This window comes from Chiloscyllium punctatum, chromosome 4, assembly GCF_047496795.1.
Source record: "Chiloscyllium punctatum isolate Juve2018m chromosome 4, sChiPun1.3, whole genome shotgun sequence".
Lineage (NCBI taxonomy): Eukaryota > Metazoa > Chordata > Chondrichthyes > Orectolobiformes > Hemiscylliidae > Chiloscyllium > Chiloscyllium punctatum.
In genome coordinates this window covers 10953666-10975734 of record NC_092742.1, presented here as the reverse complement: position 1 = coordinate 10975734, position 22069 = coordinate 10953666, and the positions used below count along the sequence as shown (strand labels likewise).

The following is a 22069-nucleotide window of genomic DNA, read 5'->3' as shown; positions in this document are numbered from 1 at the left end:
CCACCAATTCTGCGCTGATACATGATGGCTTTTTCAAACTAAAACCCTTTTCTCTCTATGTAGTCTGAATCCCTCTATTCCTTTCCTCCTCAAAAATTTGTCAAGATTCCTCTTAAACACTGATACTGTATCCACCTTCACCACCTCCTCTGGCAGCACATTCCAAGCACTTAACAGCCTCTGTGTAAAAAAAAACTTACCTCCTTTAAATTTTTCTCTTTTACCTTAAACCTACGTTGCCTATTGACATTTCTATCCTTGGAAAAAGACTCCAGCTATCCATTCTATTTACGCCTCTCATACTTTTATAAACCTGTTAGGTTACCCCTCGGTCTCCAACATTCAAGTGAAAACAAACCAAGTTTGTCCAATCTCTCCTCATAGCTAATCCCCTCCAAAACCAGACAACATTCTGGTAAATTGTTTCTGTACCCTCTCCAAAGACTCGAACATCCTTCTGGTAGCCTGGTGACCAGAACTGCACACATTATTCCAAATGTGGCCTAACTAAAAGTTCTATACAGCTGCAACATGTCTTGCCAATTTTTATCTTCAATGTGGCAACTGATGAAGGCAAGCATGCCATCTACCTTCTTGACCCCCTATCCACTTGTTTCCATTTTCAGTGAACTGTGTACACCTAGATCCCTCTATGTTACTGCTTCCAAGGGTTCTGCCATTTAATGTCTCCTTCCCTCCTGCATTAAACCTCAGCACTCTCATTTGTCAAGATTAAATTAGAACATAGAAGATAGAAAAGTACAGCACAGAACAAGCCCACGATGTTGTGCTGAGGATTAATCCTAATCTAAAAATAAAATAACCTAACCTATGCACCCCTCAATTCACTGCTGTCTAGCAGTCGCTTAAATACCTCTAATGACTCTGCCTCTACCGCCACTGCTGGCAACGCATTTCATGAGCTCACAACTCTCTGTGCAAAGAACCTTCCTCTACACCTTCCTCTGAACAAAGAAAAGCCCAGGAACAGGCCCTTCGGCCCTCCAAGCCTGAGCCGATACAAATCAACTGTCTAAATCTGTCGCCCAATTCCTAAGCATCTGTATCCCTCTGCTCCCCACTTACTCATGCATCTGTCCAGACGCATCTTAAATGAATCTACCATGCCTGCCTCTACCACCTCTGCTGGCAATGCATTCCAAGCACTGACTAACCTCTGTGTGAAGTACTTGCCACGTGTATCCCCCTTAAACTTTCCACCTCACACCTTGAAAGAGTGACCTCTCATTATTGAATCCTTCACCCTGGGAAAAAGCTTGTCTCTATCCACCCTGTCTATACCCTTCATGATTTTGTAAACCTCTCCCCTCAATCTCCTTTTCTCTAGTGAAAACAAACCTAACCTACTCAGTCTCTCTTCATAGCTAGCACCTTCCATACCAGGCAACATCCTGGTAAACCTTCTCTGCACCCGCTCCAAAGCATCCACATGCGGCAGAGATCTTCTAGCAACTAGTGGAAACAGAATACCCTTCTTTACCCTGTCAAAATTGTTCAGAATTTCAAGCACTTCCATAACGTCACTTCTTAATCTTCTCTGCTCCAAGGAGAACCAACCCAATCTCTCTAACTGTATCTAAAATGCTTCATTCCTGGTATCATTCTGGCAAATTTCCTTTGAACTCTCTCCAGGGTTTTAAATTTCTCATCAGACTCTATCATTACTGTTCTGTATGTTAAGTTCCCCCTTTAAGGGCACTTTGTACAAAACAATGGTTATATATTCTCCACTAATTCCATTTATTAATATTTGGTTTTTAATGTACTCTCTGGAGGAATAATCATGCCTTTCTCCAGCAAAAGATTTGCACGAGCTCTTGTATTCCTCAAAATAGTTATGGGATTAGCTGCATCATTTGAGGAATAAAAGGTGATTTTTCAGAGAGACATAGGAACGTAGAAAATAGCAGCAGGTGTAGGCCATTCAACCTTTCAAATTCTATCCATCCTTCACTGTGATCCTGGCCAATCGTCCGATTCAGTCCCCTGTTCCTGCTTTCGCCTCCTACTCTTTGATCCCTTTAGCCCTAAACACTTTAATTCATTCTTGAAATAATCTTGACAAAAGTCCTTTACATCTCAGTTACCTTATTCACCTCTCCTGTGCTCACAGCAACGTCTACCTTCGGTCCCATAGTTGGAGTCAAACCTACAATTTAATCAGATAGGTTTTCATTCTGGGTTCCCTTTCCAGAAATGGCATCTTTCAAACTCATACGAACTCCGGTGAACCCTATGGTTTATTCATGCAAAATTTCACATTCTGAATGAGGAATTTCTTTTCTGTGAATCCATGGACTTTTTTTAATATAGTGGGCTGTTGAGGCTGGGTCATCAAGTATGTTCAAGTCTGAGATAGCCAGATTTTTAATCAGTAAGGGAATTGAGAGTTATAGGAAGGAGACAAAAATGTGGAGCATTATCAGATCACTCATGACCTCACTGACTGTGGAGCAGATTCAATGGGCTGAATTAACTACTTTTGCTCCTATGTATTACAGTCTTATAATTACCCCAATTTAAGTTTAAAAAGATGGTCTCAGACTCACTCCTCTCTCCCTCAACCTGAATGTACAACATTATGATTGCTGCTACCTAGGGGTCCCATCACTATGAGATCATTCGTTAATCCTATCTCGCTGTACAATACCAGGGAAGGGAGTACTGACCTGTAGCTTGGCGTTCTGTATCTGCAGTGTGGTACTATGTTCCTGCAGGGAGGCTATCTGTCGCTGCAGTGCCACTAGCTGAGAGTTGACTGCGTTGTTCTGTGCTTCAAGCTGCTTGAGCTGGTCCTTCAGCAGCTCCTTCTCTGCCTGCAATGCAGCGTTCTGCCAATATAACCAGCAGCAAATCAGAACTGGCTCCAGTTGCCAGAGCAAAAAACGAACAGTCAATTCATTTAAATTGTCGAAGTGAAACAAAGAGATAGAGTCATGGAATCATACAGCAGAGAAACCAATCCATCGGTCGAACCAGTCCATGCTGAACACAATCCCAAACTAAACTAGTCCCACCTGCCCGCTTCTGGCCCATATCCCTCTGAATATTCTCCTAATCATGTACTTATCCAAATGGGTTTTAAACATTGTAACTATACCCACCATCCACCACTTCCTCAGGAAGTTGATTCCACATGCAAACCATCCTTGGTGTAAAAATAAATTGTCTGTCGCAAAATTTTAAACCAACTAGCCAACAGACCCAAACAGAACAAAATATTTATTTCAATGTCCCAGCAACATCATAAATCAGGCATTTGGTAACTCTTCAAAGAATATCCGTGGTTTAAAAAAAATCAAAAGGATGAAATACAGAGAAGTCTTAAGGTTACAGAGAGTGGGGAGGAAGACAAAACCGCAAATCAAATTCAAAACCCAACCCAGCATTGTATCTCTATCATGCTTTTCACAGCTCTGGGAAATCCTAAAGTATTGGCAGTCTTTTTGAAGTCAAGCTCCCCCATAGGAAAGGTCATAGCCAATTTACACACAGCAAGCTCTCACATACAAGAATGAGAAAGATAGAATCCCTACAGTGTAGAAGCAGGCCATTCAGCACATCAAGTCCACACTGATCTTCCAAACAGCATGCCACCCAGACCAACCCCTCCCTCTGTAACCCCGCATTTCCTATGGCTAACCCACCTAGCCTGCACATCCCTGAACACGATGGACAATGTAGCATGGCCAATCCACTCTGTGTGAGAGGTAACCAAAACACCAGGGAAACCCACGCAGACCCAGGGAGAATGTGCAAACTCCACACAGACAGTTACCAGAGGCAGGAATCAAACCCAGGTGCCTAGCACTGAGGCAGCAGTGCTAACCACTGAGCCACTGTGCTGCCCCCTGGAATATGACCAGGTGATGTGCTCTTTGTTTTACTGTTGTGGATTGAGGGATAAACAGTAAGCAGGACATTGGGAAGGACCTCACTGCTATTCTTCATGGCCATGGGGCCATTTGCTTCCTCAACTGTGTGTTAGCTGTGTCTCAGACGGCAGCATTGTCACTCAAGTCACAAGGTCATAGGGAGAGGCTGAACAGGCTGGGGCTGTTTTCCCTGGAGCGTCGGAGGCTGAGGGGTGACCTTATAGAGGTTTACAAAATTATGAAGGGCATGGATAGGATAAATAGACAAAGTCTCTTCCCTGGGATCGGGCAGTCCAGAACTAGAGGGCATAGGTTTAGGGTGAGAGGGGAAAGATATAAAGAGAGACCTAAGGGACAACTTTTTCACACAGAGGGTGGTACGTGTATGGAATGAGCTGCCAGAGGATGTGATGGAGGCTGGTACAACTGCAACATTTAAGAGGCATTTGGATGGGTATATGAATGAGAGGGGTTTGGAGGGATATAGACCAGGTACTGGCAGATGGGACTAGATTGGGTTGGGATATCTGGTCGGCATAGACAGGTTGGACCAAAGGATCTGTTTCCATGCTGTACATTTCTATGACTCTATGACCTGCAGTTGGACACAAGAAAGGCCCAAATGGTAAACCACAATCTCTGTCCTTTCAGGTGAACGCAAATAATTCTAGGAAAAAGGAGCTATTTTCACCCATCTTGTGGCTAATATTTACCTTTTAATCAAAATCACTTAACAAATTAACATTAACATCTAACAAACAGATAATGTTATTAAAGATAAGCAAGTGGAGGATGTCAACTAATTAAATACCTTGAGGTTAGATAGGGCTCTTTGGTATAATGGTAATGTCCCTACCTCTGAACCAGGAAGCCTAGGTTCAAGTCCCACCTGCTCCTGAGTTGTGTCTAAACATTTCCTAGTCAACCCATTCAGAGATGTTTTGAGTACATATAAAGATTTGGCACATGGAGGGTTTAGGCAGGGCAGTGCTGTGCAATAGAAGCTTAAAGTGATTCATAGACTCAGTGACCTCAAAGAGTTCAAATTCATTGTTCACTGGAATCAGATACGGTTAGGGGCTTCTTATCCACCTTTGGTTGCTCTTCAACCCAAAACCCCTGATCTGTTACCACCTGGTGTGGTCTGACTGGATAACCGCTCATGGGTCTGCTCCTGGACCTGGCCAAGGTAACAGTAAATAGATCTACACAGGGGGCTAGTGGAGACCATCATTAGACCTGACCACCCCTTCCCCAGTGATTACAACATACAGCCAGTGGGTTCACTGGAGATGGTGCTGCATGGTACCTTATCTCCAGCCTCCATTACCACATCGTAGTTTAGTAACAGTCCTTTCAACACTTTGTTTTTTGTTACAGAGCCCCATTAAGGGGCTGTCACCTGTGAATTTGTTCACTTGTTTCTTAGCTCCTTATGGGTTTTTGAAAAAATATAAAGTGGGACAGCTCACTGATTTTTTTTAAAAGCTCTGACTTCAACAAAGAGTGACAACTGGAACACTAGGGAAATATGTTTTCTCACACCGTTTTCTCCTTCGGAGAATTGTGAGGAGGGGTCGGGAGGATTCCCGAGTTGGTTGAGTGTATTAAACTGTGGTGTGAACGTTCCTTCTGCGAGTTAGTGGGTGGGAGGCAGATGTATGTGACCCTGTAATTCTGTAAAAATAAATTTTAAAAATTAAGAAAGGGACAGGACCTTCATTTCATACTTTATCATCAGGTCTGGAACCGATTTAATCTTATCTGTGTGCAAATTAGCTGCACATTTCTTATGTTACAACACTGACTATACTGAGAAAGTACTCATGACTATAAAATACTTCAAAAGGCCCAGTGGTTGTAAAAGGCATTGTACAATTCCAGCTCTCTCTTTTAAGGGGTTAATTTCTCCTCTGTTCTACATTGTCTCCCCACAGCAGCGTTAAACATCAAATGCAGCCCCCATTGGAGAGGTGACTGCCGAGAGGTAATATTGCTGTACTGTTAACCCAGAGACAAAAACAGAATTGCTGGAAAAGCTCAGCAGGTCTGACAGCATCTGTGGAGGGAAAGATATAAGAGACACCTAAGGGGCAACTTTTTCACGCAGAGGGTGGTACGTGTATGGAATGAGCTGCCAGAGGAAGTGGTGGAGGCTGGTACAATTGCAACAGTTAAGAGGCATCTGGATGGGTATATGAATAGGAAGGGTTTGGAGGGATATGGGCCGGGTGCTGGCGGGTAGGACTAGATTGGGTTGGGATATCTGGTCGGCATGGATGGGTTGGACCGAAGGGTCTGTTTCCGTGATGCACATCTCTATGACTCTAAATCAGAGTTTATGTTTCGGGTGGAGTGACACTTCCTCAGTTCTGATTAACTCTGATGTCTCTCTCCACAGATGCTGCCAGACCTGCTGAGCTTTTCTAGCGATTTCTGTTTTTGTCTCTGGATTAACAGTCCAGCAATATTATTACTCAGCAGTCACCTCCGGGCTGTCTCTGGATTAACAAATAAAAACCAAACAAATTGCAGATGCTGTAAATCCGAGACAAAATATTTCTCTCTGCACAGATGCTGCCAGATCTGTCGAGCTTTTCCAGAAATTTCTATTTTTGTCTCTGATTTACAGAATCTGCAGTTCTTTTGGTTTCTATTTGTTAAACCCCTTGTTAATCTGGACTCAGTTTAACTAAGAACCAGGTAATGTTTTGAGGACCCAGGTTCAAATCCTGCCAGGACAGATAACAGCAATAAGAAAAAAATCTGGAATAAAGAATTTAAAGCTGGCCATGAATCCATTGTCAATTGCTCGAAGAACTCAATTGGATCACTGATGGTTCTTTAGGGAAGGAAACTGCCATCCATACCTAGTCTGGCCTACATGAGAGTCCAGACCTCCAGACCCACACCAATGTGCTTGATTCTTTACTGCCCTCTGGCCTAGCCAGTGACACGCATATCCGGTGAATGAATTTTAAATAAACACTCACGTTCCTCTCCACCTCAATAATGTTGTCCTTTACTTTCAGCAGCTCCAAGGTGGTCTCCCGGTTCTCCTTCTCCCACTTCTCCTTCTCCGTGCATTCTGGGTGGGGGCTCTGTGGACACTTTGGGACGGAGTTATTGGCCAGTCCTTCCTCATCCTGACGTTGCAGTAGTGCTTCGAAATTCCACTTCACCTGGAAAGGAAGGGAAGGGCGTTAACTGTATCTGGGAGGGCCGTCCGGTGTTAGAGTGGTCAGTGCTACAGCCACAGTAACAGCCAAAGCGAAGCCGCCCAAGACTCAGCATGGAACACAACTGGGAGGCTCAGACTTCGTGATCGAGTTGTTACTTCTGTTGGGAATAAATTCCTTGGCCCATGGTGTTCCAGGATGAAGCACTTTCTATTCTTTTAACCCACCCAAAATTAGGTTAGACATCAGCTGATGGGGCACTGCAAGAAAAATACAAACTAACAATTAACCCCCTTACAAACGGCGATTGGAAATTTATCAAATCAAATTAACATTAGCTTGTTTGAAGACACACTTGCTGTGCCAAATGGTCTCAAAAGGTCTCTATTGTGTCGGTGCACGCTCCCTCTCATTGGACACCTTGAGCGTGAAGGTGACTGTAATAAAGGGGCAGGCAGGCAGACAAATGCGCCCCTCCCTAGGCCTCTGCCCAGGCCTGTTATTGGCCATTTTGGCCAGGCCTGGGTGCAGGCTGACAAGGGGTCTCTCCGACCTGCCCATTCCTCTCCATACGGGGTGCAACCAGAAATATACGAGCATCCCCTCCATGAACACTAACGAGGAGCTGCAATCAGAAAGATTCAAAGTAAATGTGGAATATCACTCCCCCACCCAGGGGCAGCAAAGCTCAGTGTGACAAAGCACCGACTGTTACATGGAACTGCTACATTCAGCACTCATTCCCCCCACATCCCTAATGGGAAAGGGCTGAGTGTCTTTGGAACTCCTTGCCACAGACAGCTGTGGGGCAGAGACCTTGTTTCTTGATCAGTTGGGAAATTGAGGATTACGAGGAGAGACGAGGAAAATGGAATGTGAGCAATATCTGATCAGTCAGGATCCCACTGAATGGGTCGAGGGGCCGAATGACCTATCTTGCTCTTGAAACTTATGACCTTAAAACCAAGGATTGCGGTAAAGAGTACTGCACTTTTTCAAAAGGTGTGTGTACACAAAGGTAGGTTTGGCCAGCAACAAGTAACTGATTGACAACTGGACACCATTCTCCAGACCAATGATAAAGACTGTCTGCTTGCCAACAACTGTGTGATTGGCTGCCAGGCAGCTGAACAGCTTGTGAGAGTGAATGATTAGACAGAAGCCATTGGACTTCCAGAAGGAAGATGCTGAGCTTCACTGTGCAGTAAATCACCTCAACCCTGAAGACAGCCAGTTTATCTTCACCCAGCGGTTGCTGTAAACTGTAGCTTTTAACCAATAAGACAGAAATTTTATAAATTGTGAACCAGTCACTCTGTGCCTCCCGCAAGCAAGTGGAAGTAATGGGCTGGAGTGGTTATGGGGAGTAGGCAGGAAATTGGAAGTGACGCTGAGGTGAGATTATCTATTCGTGTACTGAATGGTGGAGCAGGCTCGAGGGACTGAATGGCCAACTCCTGCTCCTAGTTCTTAGTATCTGTAGAAGATTCTTCGGAAAGGATTTACTCACATTTGGAAAACTGGACTCATTAATAATAGGCAGCTTGGCTTTGTGAAGGGAAGGTCCTGTCTCACAAACTTGATTTGAGTTTTTTCAGGAAGTGACAAAGAGGAGAGCAGACCAGTGGATGTTGGCTGTAAGGACTTTAACAAGGCCTTTGACAAGGTTCCTCATGGCAGGCTGATACAGAAGATGAAGCCATGTGGGATCTGCAGTGAGCTGGTTAGATAGATACAGAACTGATTTAGTCATAGAAGACAGAGCAACAGTGGAAGGATGTTTTTCTGACTGGAGAACAGTGCTCTGCAGGGATCAGTGCTGGGAACCTTGTTCTATTAAATATATACAAATGATTTGAAGGAGAACGTAGACAGCCTAATTACTAAGTTTGCAGATTGAGGAGGTTGAGGAGCTGTGGATAATGAGGAGGATTGCCAGAGGATACAGCAGGATTTAGAAAGGCTGGAGATTTAGGTGGAGAAATGGCAGATGGAATTTAATCTGGACAAATGTCCGGTGATGCATTTTTGGAAAATCTAATAGAGGAGGGAAGTATACAGTAAATGACAGAATCCTTAGAAGTATCACTGTACAGAGGGGTATACAGGTCCACAGTTCCCTGAAAATGACAACACAAGTAGATAAGAGCATGTCAGACCAATAGCATGCTTGCCTTCATTGATTGGGGCATAGAGTGTAAACATTGGCAACTCATGAGGAAGTTGGTTTGGCTGCGTTTGGAATATTGTGTCCAGTTCTGGTTGCCACTCCTTGGAGAGGGTCCAGAAATGGTTTACCAGGTTGTTGCCTGTTTGGAAGGTATTAGCTTCAAGGAGAGATTGAACAAACTTGGACTGTTTTCAGGTGAACATCGAAGGCTGAGGGGCAACCTGGTAGAAATTTACAAAACCATGAGCCTGGATAGAATGAATAGTCAGAGTCTTTTTCCCAGGATAAAAATATCAATTACTTGGGAACATAGGTTTAAGGTAAAAAGGGGGCATGTTTAATGTGGATATGAAAGGTAGGTTTTTTTTCCACAGATGGTGGCAAGTGCCAGGAATACGTTACCAGAGGAGGTGGTGGAGATTGTAACAACAGCAACATCGAAGAGGCAGCTCGGCAGAAATACATGAACAGACAGGGAATAGAGGGTGTGGACCTCAGAGGAAAAAAGGTTTTAGATTAGAAAAGCATCATGTATCAACATAGTCTTGGTGGGCTGAAGGGGATGTTCATGTGCTGTACTGTTCTTTGTTCAGTTTCGAGGACTGAAGAGCAGCAAACCAAAAGGACCACCTCTGTGAACACTATGAAGGGGGGCCATCACACTGCCTTCCCAGTCTTTACCCCCACCCAGAAAACATGAGAGAGAGAGACGAGAGACGAGAGACGAGAGACGAGAGACGAGAGACGAGAGACGAGAGACGAGAGACGAGAGACGAGAGACGAGAGACGAGAGACGAGAGACGAGAGAGAGAGACGAGAGAGAGAGACGAGAGAGAGAGACGAGAGAGAGAGACGAGAGAGAGAGACGAGAGAGAGAGACGAGAGAGAGAGACGAGAGAGAGAGACGAGAGAGAGAGACGAGAGAGAGAGACGAGAGAGAGAGACGAGAGAGAGACGGAGACGAGAGAGAGAGAGACAGAGAGAGACAGAGAGACACACAGGTGTGTGCAGATGCATGTGTGTATGCACGCATGTATGTGTATGTATGTGTCTGTGGGGTTTCATAGAGGGTTTTAGAGTTTTAATTAATGGAGTTATGTGCCAATGGTTCATAATTGTTTATCTGTAGCCAGAAACTATTTATTTGTAATGAATTGTGTTCTTAAATACAGAAACCTGCAGATCTTTCCTGTATTCCATTCAATGTTAGTCACTCCCCAACAACACTGGGGTGTTCTGGGACTGCACAATTCAAGGCAGATTAATTAGGGATTAGCAATATCAACCGCAAAATAAAAAGAAAATCAAACTTTCTTGATCAGAGCTCATTATTTCTAGATTTCAGAAAAAAACAATTGCAACTTCTCAATCTGTGATATGAGCTAATTTCCAATATCATAACCACCTCACTGGTATTCAATGTTGCCACTCAGTTTGGAATGCAGATCACAGATTTGGCATTACCCGCCGATCAAGGGGAGACCTGTCACACTTGTGAAGGTGGAGGAGAGGTGGGGGGGGTGGGGGGTGGGGGGAGCTCTTCAGCGATACAGTGCAGATGCAAAGATTCGCAGGAACTGAGAGACGATTAAAGACTAGAAGAGAATCACAAATTATTATAGTGCAGAAGGGGGCCATTCAGCCCATTGTGCCTTTACTAGCTCTTCCAATGAACAATGCACTTCGTCCCATTTCCCGAGCTGCTGCCCTGAGCCCTGTGCATTGTTCCTGTTTGGATAATGATATGATTCCCTTCTCCACATTCCAGACCCAAACCACTTGCTGCAAGAGAAAGATTCTCCTCCAGTCTCCATCTTCAATGACCTTAAATCTAGTCCCTCTCATTACTGAAGCCACTACCAATGGGAACTGTTTCTCTCTATCTACTCTGTTCAGACCCCTCATCATACTGAACACCTCTATCAAATCTCATGTAAACCTTAATTTTCTGGGGAACTTCTCCAGGTTTATTTACAGCACTCTCCACCTTTAATGGTTTACATAGGTCTCTGCTCCTGCAAACCTTTTAGTGTTGTGCCCTTCATTTTCTGCTGACCAAAGTGCATTACCTCACACCTCACCCCTGCTACCCGTCTGCCCACTCCCCTAACTATGTGCCAAGTTGAGAGTAACTCTTAGCTGTGGAGAATTTTAAGAAGTAGCAGTCAGCTGTTCCTGCTCAGCCTGTTACCCTCATTCATGCCCAGTCTCAAACAATTCACATTATTACGTCCCAGGTATTACTGAAAAGATAACCCATCCAATCCACATTTCAATGAATCAATGCTAACCCTTCCCACTGTCTGCTAAAGGAGCCGTTGTACAATGAGATCACTGACCTTCACAGCACTTCCACTGGCTGTTCCCCCCTCCCAGTGTGACCACTTGGCCCCTCCCTCCCAGTGCGACCACTAGCTGTTTAATCAGTGGTTAATCACTGGTTGATTAACTCCATGGCCTTTACCGTGCTCAGTTCTGTGCGTAGTTGCTGGTTCAGGTTGCTAGACTCCACCAATCTCGATTCGAGCGCCTGAATCTTCTCCTCTTTAATCTCTAGTGTTTTCTTCAGTGTTGATTCTATCTTGGTCTCCAAGATTTTGTACTTGCTGAAAGAAAAAAAAGAGGAATGAGGCTTGCTTTATTTTGTGATTTGAAGTCCCGTGATGTTTGGGTGAAGTTTACAATCATATCAAGTTGGAGGCGCGAAAGCTCCTTTGATTTTTAGAGAGCCCAGCCTCCCCATTCCTCCAGTTCCTCTCTCCCCACACTCGCACACAACCACTTCCCAACTAGAAAAAACCCCGCCACCTGACAAACCTCTGAGAAGGAGCTGATGGCGATGGGGACCAACATAGAGTTAGAGACTCTCAGGGGAGGACCGGTTTCCAGCTTTTGAGATTTATGCTGACTGGGGAATGGGCGACAGTATTCCACAGAGCTGATCACATTAAATGTTAGGACCCCAGAGTGCCAGTTGTTGGCAGGGGGGGATCTTTATAGAGAAAACAAAAGCGACTTTGGAGAAAAATCACAAAAACACAAGAGGTCAACTACCCAAAGACAGCTGAGAAATCCAAGTTTGACCTTGACCGAGCTGAATTGATTACACCACCTTCCCACTTACCCTCACCCCTTCTGCCCTTACCTTTCAGAATATTTCACTCTATGTTAAAAAGTATTGCAGGCTCTGCTTCCACCACCTTTTCAGGAAAGCAGACAAATTTACCCCTCATTTCCATCTTAAATGGGCGACCCCTTATTTTTAAACAGTGACCCCTCGTTCTAGGTTCCCCCAAAAGTGGAAACATCATTCCCACGCCCATCTTGACGAGGCACCTCAAAAGTTTATTGGTTTTAATCAAATCGCATCTTACCATCCTGAACTAGCCTGACTACTTCCCACATAAAACAACCCACCCAATCCAGGAATTAGTCAAGTACTGCTTCTCTGAATTGCCTGCAATGTATTCACGTCCTTCCTTATATAAGTGACCGATTCTGTACACACACTATTTCAGATGTGGTCTCACTAGTGCCCCACATAACTGAAGCATAACCTTCATAACTCTTGCATTCAATTCCTCCCCTACATTGCTCAGTTCTCCTTGGGAATCAGCAAGCATTTTGCAAAACATATTGCTCGCAGAAAAACGTACACCACCTACATTAGAAATTGCTGCAACTCTCTCCTGTTTTCACAGGCTCTGTGTTTACGATTAAATAGCTGCTGCTGGACATACATGAACAACATTTATGCCAATCACTCCTGTGGTATCCCACAGCCTCATTCAAACACCTTGAATCTGTGAAGATTATAACATCAAAAAACAAACACATAAATACAAATTTAACCAGGGCCACAGGCAGTTAGAACATTAGGGATGGCACAGTGGCTAGCACTACTGCCTCACAGCACCAGAGACCAGGGTTCAATTCCAGCCTCAAGTCTGCATCGCGTGTAGATGGTTAAGAAGGCATTTAGCATGCTTGCCTTCATTGCTCAGTGTATAGGAGTTGCGATGTGATGTTGAGGTTGTACATGACATTGCTGACGCCACTTCTAGAGTACGGTGTTCAGTTCTGGTCACCCTGTTATAGGAAGGAGATTATTAAGTTGGAGACGGTTCAGTAAAGAGTTAGCAGGAGGTGGCCAGAAATGGAGGGTTTGAGTTAAAGGCAGGTGCTGGATAGGCTGGGACTTTTGTCACTGGAGCATAGGATGTTGAGGGGCGACTTGACAGAGGTTTTTAAAATCATGAGGGGTATAGATAAGGTGTATGGCATGTGTCTTTTCCCTAGGGTGGGGGATTTCAATACGAGGAATTTAAAAAAGGACATGAGAACAACTTTTTTGTTTTATACAGTTAGTGTGTGGAATGAACTTCAAGAGGAAGTAGTGGATGTAGACACAGTTACAATGCTTAAAAGACATTTGGATAAGTTCATGATAAGTAAGGCTTGGAGGGAGATGGGTCAAGCGCAGGCAGGTGGGACTAGTTTAGTTTGGGATTAGTTTTGGCATGGACTGAAGGGTCTGTTTCTGTGCTGTACAACTATACTAACCGTGTGGAGTTTGCACATTCTCCCAGTGTCTGCGTGGGATTACTCCGAGTGCTCTGGTTTCTTCCCATAGTCCAAAGATGTGCCAATTAGGTGGATTGGCTGTGGGAAATACAGAGTTATCGGTATAGGGTGGGGTCTGGGTCTGAGTGGGATGTTCTTCAAAGGGTTGGTGTTAATTTGACAGGCTGAATGGTCTCTTTCTGCACTGTAGAAATTCACAGCGTGTCTGTACAGCCAAACCAGAACTACAAGTAGTGTGATAAATAAAGATGGTTACAGATGCAGATACCCACATGGAAACATGACGTGGTGAACTGGCTCAAAGAAAGGCAGGTCTGTGTATGATACAAAGACCTGGATACCAAGTTGGAAAAGGAAGCCAAGTTTTAGTATTGATTCAGAGGAACATTACTGACGAGAGAGAAAGGGAATAAACAGGAACAGGGTATGGAGTTAGATGATCAGCCATGATCATACTGAAGAGTGAGGCAGGCTTGAAGGGCTGAATGGCCTACTCCTGCTGATCTTTCTTTGATGTCCCAGAGATGGAAAGGACAGGATCACTTTGGCTTCAGCTGAGGAACACAAAAGGTGCAATTACATGTAAATTCATGTTAAGCTTCAAGAAAAATTCACTGTTGGCAGAGTCCTTTCAAATATTTGATGCTGTGGAAGCAGAACTTGATCAGTTTGTGACATGGCCACCAGATGGCGGTGTTCTCTACATCTTGGACAACTATCTCAGGCAGACTAACCTATGGGCCCTGTGTCACTGATACCACTTGCTGGGGTAAATGGCCTAGGCGTGGGGCTGACCCAAATCATGGGCAGCTGGAGAGCAGCTTGTGCTGATATGGACATTCACTTGTGGAATGTGGGCATCGTCGCCTGGCCCAGCATTTATTGCTCATCCCGAGTCGCCCCCTTGAAAAAGGTAGGAACTGCCTTCTTGAACCGCTGCAGTCCATATAGATGTAGGTTTACCATTAGGGAGGAAATTCCAGGAATTTGACCCAGTGACAGTGAAGGAATGGCAATATATTTCCAAGTCAGGATGGGCGAGTGGCTTGGACGGGAACTTGCAGGGGGGTGGGGTTCTCATATCTGCTGACCTGGTCCTTCTAGATGGAAGTGGTTGTGGGTTTGGAAGTTGTTGGAGGAGCTATGGGCTGACCCTGTGATAACGGCAAGGGATAGGTTGGAGATGAGTGAGAAGAAGCAGGGAGAGTACGAGAGGAATAGGATCCTCGGGGGGGGGGGTGAGGGGGGGTCAGAGTTTGGGAGCTCCCAGCAGACACTCCCCCACCCCCACTGTGCCACCCACTTCCTGGCACCGTGTCCCTCAAACAGGCTCTGACCGGAGTTCAACCTCCTGCTTCATTCTATCTCTGGCCCCAGGTTGGAGCTTCCCCATTGAAGCTCCTCAAGTAGACGTTCCCACATTAAGGAGGAGAAAGTGAAGACGGCAGATGCTGGAGATCAGAGCTGAAAAATGTGTTGCTGGAAAAGCGCAGCAGGTCAGGCAGCGTCCAAGGAGCAGGAGGATCGACATTTTGGGCATAAGCCCATCCTGAAGAAGGACTCCTTGGATGCTGCCTGACTTGCTGCGCTTTTCCAGCAACACATTTTTCAGTGTTTCCCACATTAACCCCTTCCTGCACCAACCCCATCAGGTTAACCAGCCTCTCCAGCCAGGCCACCACCAACTGCAGACAAGAAACTCTTGGGTTTTATATTCCTTGAAAGCCCTGAACATTTACTCCAGAGAACTGGCATGGCCTCTCTCTCTGCTGTACTGACTCCACAGATTCCTTCTGGTTTACATGCAACAGAAACATAGGAAATGGGTGCACAACCAGGCCATTCAGCCCCTCGAGCCTGTTCCACCACCCAACCTGCCCACGGCTGACCATCCAAGTCAGCACTCTGCTCTCACTTTCTCCCCACATCTCCACAATCCCTCCAGCCTCAAAAACCACGTCCCATTGCTTCTTGAAAACACTGTGCCCTAGCCTGAGCCACCTTGTGTGGTAGAGAATTCCACAGGCTCCCCACTCCCTGGGTGAAGAGATCTCTCCTCCTCTTGGCCATTAATGGTCTACCCCATATCCTCAGACCATAGCTCCTGGTTCTAGACTCCTGGGTCGTCAGCAATAATGTTCCTGTGTTCACCCTGTCTAGTCCTGTTAGAATACTGTGTGCAGACCAGTTCTCTGTCCAGGTCAGTACACTAACCCCTCAGTGCCTTGCACTTTAATTTCTCATGTTAACATCTTACGTCAGACCTGATCAAAAACCTGAAAGTCCAACTAAACACCACCCAGTTGACTTCCCCCTTATCAGTTCAACTAGTTACATTCTCAAACAAACCTCTAGAAATAAATCCTAAAGCTGGTTGGCATTTTTAGAAAGCTTTTCTGACCAGCAAAGTCTTTTGCAATGGTATTTACCTCTGTCTCTAACCTCTTGCCTATTTTCCCCCATTCAAATTTTGCAAGTTCAAGGGTACAGTCACTGATTCCAGTTTTCCTTAGAGTGTATCACCTCACCCTAATCAACATCAATGTTCCTTTCTCATTAAATTGACAGTTTGAAAAGTTTCTAATGCTGTCTTATATTATTAGGTGGCATTCCTGCTCAGTATTTGTTGACAGATACGTTCCAGGTGTAACTTGCGTATGAACAATATTTAATGATGTGTAGAGAAGGGCATTAAATGGGGTCCTCCTCAAGAGTCCTGTGATACAATGGTATTGTTCCAACCCTGGGGCCAAGAGGACTGGATTCTAATCCCATCTCACATGACCACAGCGAAGTGTAATTATACAGCCAGACTGTTGCTTCAAAACAGAAATGGAGAGAAGTGCACTGACGTTGTGGTTGAGTCAGGAAGTATATGCTTGTAATAGGTCACGGTGTAAACAAATGTTAGACCAAATAACGATTCAGGGTTGAGGGTGGTGCTGGAAAAGCACAGCCGGTCAGGCAGCATCCGAGGAGCAGGAGAGTCGACGTTTCGGGCTTAATCCCTTCAATTAGATTTCTTTTTACGAGACTGTGAAACCTAAAGTCATTTGTTTACGTTTCATAGACACTTCCCATTAACTACAAACTATTCTATGGGTGGCAGCTAATGAAGGAAAGACTAAATAATGCATCATGGAATCAAACTACTCCAACAGAAAGGGGGGCTCTCATACTTATCATCACTGTTGTGTTCCTCCTGCAGCAGTCGCTCTTTTGTTAGACCAATTTTCTCCAATTCATAGTTAAGCTTTTCCAATTCATTTGACATCTGTTGGCTCTTCAGTTTCTCATGGACCAGTTCCTGGGATAGAGATGTACAGATTCGGTCAGTCTGAAGTTAAACAGTTAATTGAGCAATACTGAGCATACGGCTAACCCAGTAACCAGAGGGGTCAAGAGGAAATAAAACAGAGCAGATCTGACACCTAAGGCAGATGTCCATTCTGCATTTGGAGTACTACACAGACCTCCAAAAGCCATACTTTAATTCAGATACATGGAGAGGGTGCAGAAGAGACTGATGAGGACAATACCAGAACTCCAAGGTCAGTCCTATCGTAAGGGGCAGGGTCTCTTTTTCTCATGAAAAGCAAACTCTGAAGAGTAATTCCTAGCTGAAGGAGGTTGTGAAACTTGAAAGGGTTCAGAAAAGATTTCCAAGGATGTTGCCAGGGTTGAAGGATTTGAGCTATAAGGAGAGGCTGAACAGGCTGGGGCTGTTTTCTCTGGAGTGTCAGAAGCTGAGGGGTGACCTTATAGAGGTTTATAAAATCATGAGCGGCATGGATAGGGTAAATAGACAAAGTCTTTTCCCTGGGGTGGGGGGGTGGGTAAAGAGGGCATAGGTTTAGGGTGAGAGGGGAAAGATATGAAACCCCTAAGGGGCAACTTTTTCACACAGAGGGTGGTATGTGTATGGAATGAGCTGCCAGAGGAAGTGGAGGAGGATGGTACAATTGCAACATTTAAAAGGCACCTGGACGGGTATACGATTAGGAAGGGTTTGGAGGGATATAGGCCAGGTGCTGGCAGATGGGACTAGATTGGGTTGAGATATCTGGTCGGCATGGACAAGTTGGACCGAAGGGTCTGTTTCCATGCTGTACATCTCTATGACTAAATTTATGAAAAGATTTGAAAGTTAGCGACACGGACAGTGATTGATTGGCTGTGATCTGGAATGGCAGCACAGGCTTGATGGACTGATCTGATTTGATTTGATTAATTATTGTCAAATGATACAGTTAAGAGTTTTGTTTTGCGTGCAGCACAGGCAGATCATATCATACAAAGTGCATTAGGGTAACAGAACAGAGTGAGAAATACAATGTTACAGCCATAGAGAAGGTACACAGAGCAAGATCAGTGTTTAAATTTGAAATTTGAGTGGTCCATTCAGAAATCTGATGGCAGCAGGGAAGAATCTGTTTTTAAATCTGTCAGTACATGTGTTTAAACTTTTGTATCTTCTGCCCAAAGGATGAGGCTGGAAGAGATTATAATCGGGGTGGGAGGAGTCTCTGATGATGTTGGTTGCTCTCCCAAGCCAGTGGGAAGTATAGATGGAGTCAGTGGATGGAAGGTTGGTTTGCGTGATGGACTGGGTCGTTCTTACTGTTTGTGTATTTCCACTCGTGGGAAAGAACAAAACTAACCAAAATATTCACGGAAAAGAAAAAAATCAAATAGGGAACCGAGAACAAGTTCTCTACCCAGATAATTGTGCAAATGCGGAACTGGTGACCACAGGAAGTGGTTGAGGTGAATAATCGAGATTCATTTGGAACTAAATCAGGAGATGAAGGGAGTGCGGGGTTATGCTGATGGCTTGATGAGGAAGAATGGCAGGAGGCTAAAGTGTAGCACAGTGGCAGAGTTGCTGCATTCTATTTACTCAGGCACTTGGGTCATAACTTCAAAGTGAAGATGAACTATTGAGAGGCAACAAGTATAGAAATCAGCATCCCTTTATTATAGATGCTCATAGTCAACATTGCATTGGTTACATAATGATGACAATAATGGAGGATCAAATTCTTAGCACATGGAAACACAATTCACTTGGATATAGGCCAGGGGTATAATTTAACAAAGTGCAGGGGAGATTTGAGATTGGAAGGATTGTTTGTGTGGTAGATTTACATGATTTACATGACCAGATATTGCAATCAACATGGACAACAAACCTCAACACTCCTTTACAGTTCATGTAAACTGATTCTTCACAATACAACCCAAATCTTCATGGCATTGGCACTAATAACTGTGGGACCCCAGGCTAATGTTCTGGCAACATGGGTTCAAATCCCAACTTGAAGTTAAAATTCAATTTAAACAATCTGGTATTGACAGGTATCCAGTGCTGATTGTCATAAAAAACCCACCCGTTCATGAATCTCGATTAGGGAAGGAAATCTGCTGTTCCTACCTGGTCCATCCTACATAAGTCTCCAGACCCATAGCATCGTGGCTGACTCTTAACTGTCCCTCTGGGTAGTTAGGATTAGCAATAAACACACACACACACACACACACACGCACATGGATCCTCTGAGTCATTTCAACTGAAGAACCAGTATCCCTCCAGTTCTCCTTCCAATCCTCTGGCACCATCCTCTTCTCCGCAGTGTCTTTCAGGCTTGAATGGTTTTGGGAACAGGGTTGATAAAACAAACAACACGACTTAAACAATTAATGGTCAGGCCCTGGGTGGACAGAAAGACTTAGGGGTTCAGGTACATAATTCTTTGAAATTTGCATCACGTGTCAATAATAGGTTAAGGAGGCATTTAGCACGCTTGCCTTCATTGGTCAGACCTTTGAGTGTAGGAGTTGGGACGTCATGTTGAGGTTGTACAGGATGTTAGTGAGGCCTCTCCTGGAGTAGTGTCCAGTTCTGGTCGCCCTGTTTTAGGAAGGATATTATTAAGGTGGAGAGGCTTCAGAAGAGATTTACCGGTATGTTGCCGGGAATTGAGGGTTTGAGATTTAAGGAGGAGGTTGGATAGGCCGAGGTCTTTTTTCACTGAAGCATGAGGTTGAGGAGTGATCTATGGAGGTTTTTAAAATCATGAGGGGCATAAGTAAGGTGAATGCAAGGTTTTTTTTCTCTAGGATGGGGGGAGTTCAAAACTAGGGGCATATTTTTAAAGTGAGAGGAGAAAGTTTTAAAAAGGACATGAGAGGCAACCTTTCTGCCCCCCCACAAAGAGTGTGTAGAATGAACTGTCAGAGGAAGTGGTGGATGTGGGTATGATTACAAAAGTTAAAAAGATATTTGGATAAGTACATGAATAGGAAAGGTTTGGAGGGATATGGGCCAAGTGCAGGCAGGTGGGATGAGTTTAGTTGGGAACATGGTTGGCATGGACTGGTTGGACCAAAGGGTCTGTCTCCGTGATGTATGACACTGTGACAAGGAACACTTGGAAGTTTGGTCTGGTCAGAGTCAACTTTAGCTGGATTCCATCCAACTCTCGCCTTGACCCACAAGCATCTGCCTTCCTCGTCTGGTCAGTGCAGCACGCTGTTTGGTTTTTCTCTTCTTGCTCCCAGTGACCGAAAATGTTCCAACATACGCATTTCGCAAAGTGCCCCGGTCTCGGAATTAGACCGTTATTCCTCTATGCAGTGTACTGTCCAATTCCACCTCTTTCTTTATCCATACCTGTACCGCATACTGTTTGACCAACCTGGATTTTTATCAGGTTTGTACGGTGTCTCCTCAATGCCAAATTCCGCTCACCAACTCACCCACATTTATTACCCTTTAAGAATCTCACCATTTTGTGATTCTGAATACTATAAATGCTAGCACCGAACGTATCATCTTCTGACAGGCAAATTCCCAAATTTCTCCTCAAAAACTAAAGGACTGAATCTGACAAAGAGATCACGGTTGAATATTAGAACATAACTCTGTAGTGACTGTAAGGTGATCAGCCAGCTGGACCTTATCAGAGTTCCCTGAATAGGGATGTTAACCTGACCCAAACAGGGAGCCCTGGCTGACATAAAAGGGTTGAGTCGTGCCCAGGTGTCCCTGGAGAAGGAGCACACTGTGTCTACCAATACCCTCGCGCTGTTCAGGGAGAGTGGGCACCACAAGGAGTGGAATGTTTTACTCCCCCCTCCTATTTTGATTTAATCCCTGCCCTCCCCCTTCACTGTTTGATCACACAGCATTGCCCTTTGATGAGAAGGGCGTTGCTGGCCACCGGCCACTCGAGTGTTTCCTTTCTTCCTGGTGGTGGAAAATGAACAAAGATTTATACACCTGTTGTCCTTCACTGTGTCTCACACCTACGCACACACAACATGGGTGCTGGGGAAAATAGAAGCACTAACGCTGTTGGCGGTAGTGTGGGGGAGGGTAAAAAGGGGAGAGTGTCATAGAGGCTGTATGACTGTATGAGATAGTTCAAAGTTTGTGAAAAGATTTGTAGCTCGGGTGCTCGTTGTTGTGGTTCTGTTCGCCGAGCTGGGAATTTGTGTTGCAGATGTTTCGTCCCCTGTCTAGGTGACATCCTCAGTGCTTGGGAGTCTCCTGTGAAGCGCTTCTGTGATCTTTCCTCCGGCATTTATAGTGGTTTGAATCTGCCGCTTCCGGTTGTCAGTTCCAGCTGTCCGTTGCAGTGGTCGATATATTGGGTCCAGCTCGATGTGCTTATTGATTGAATCTGTGGATGAGTGCCATGCCTCTAGGAATTCCCTGGCTGTTCTCAGTTTGGCTTGTCCTATAATACTACCTAAAGTGCACAAACCAGACATCCCACTCAGACCCATAGTATCACTACCAGGGACACCATCACACAAACTGGCCAAAGAACTACAGCAGAAACTGAAACACCTGATCAGCGGATCCAGACACTCTATACAGTCAACACAGGAATTCTTGGACATCATCAGAAATATACACATAGACAAGGAAGAAACTATGGTCTCATTTGATGTAACGGCACTGTTCACCTCTATTGACAAAACCCTAGCCAGAGAAACAATAGCCAACCTGCTGGACATACAGAACAGACAACAAAGACGGCATACTCAAACTACTGGACCTGTGCCTCACAACACACCTCACATTCAACAACCAAATATATGAACAAATCAACAACACACCCATGGGCTCACCCATCTCTGGACTCATAGCAGAAGCGGTAATGCAAAGATTAGAACAAACAGTCTTACAGCAAATTCAACCCAAACTCTGGGTCAGATATGTGGATGACACC

The 22069-nt window shown here is 44.8% G+C and overlaps 1 protein-coding gene across 1 annotated transcript in view; it reads right to left on the bottom strand.

Moving 5' to 3' along the window:
- ccdc88c (coiled-coil domain containing 88C) overlaps positions 1-22069 on the bottom strand; it is a 249097-nt gene that overhangs the window by 60998 nt on the left and 166030 nt on the right. Inside the window, exons 16-19 of the mRNA XM_072568054.1 lie at positions 17009-17136; positions 11710-11851; positions 6890-7078; positions 2691-2852 (exon numbers count right to left, since the gene is read on the bottom strand). Of these exons, the coding sequence (XP_072424155.1) occupies positions 2691-2852; positions 6890-7078; positions 11710-11851; positions 17009-17136 (621 nt within the window). The remainder of the gene's footprint in view (positions 1-2690; positions 2853-6889; positions 7079-11709; positions 11852-17008; positions 17137-22069) is intronic.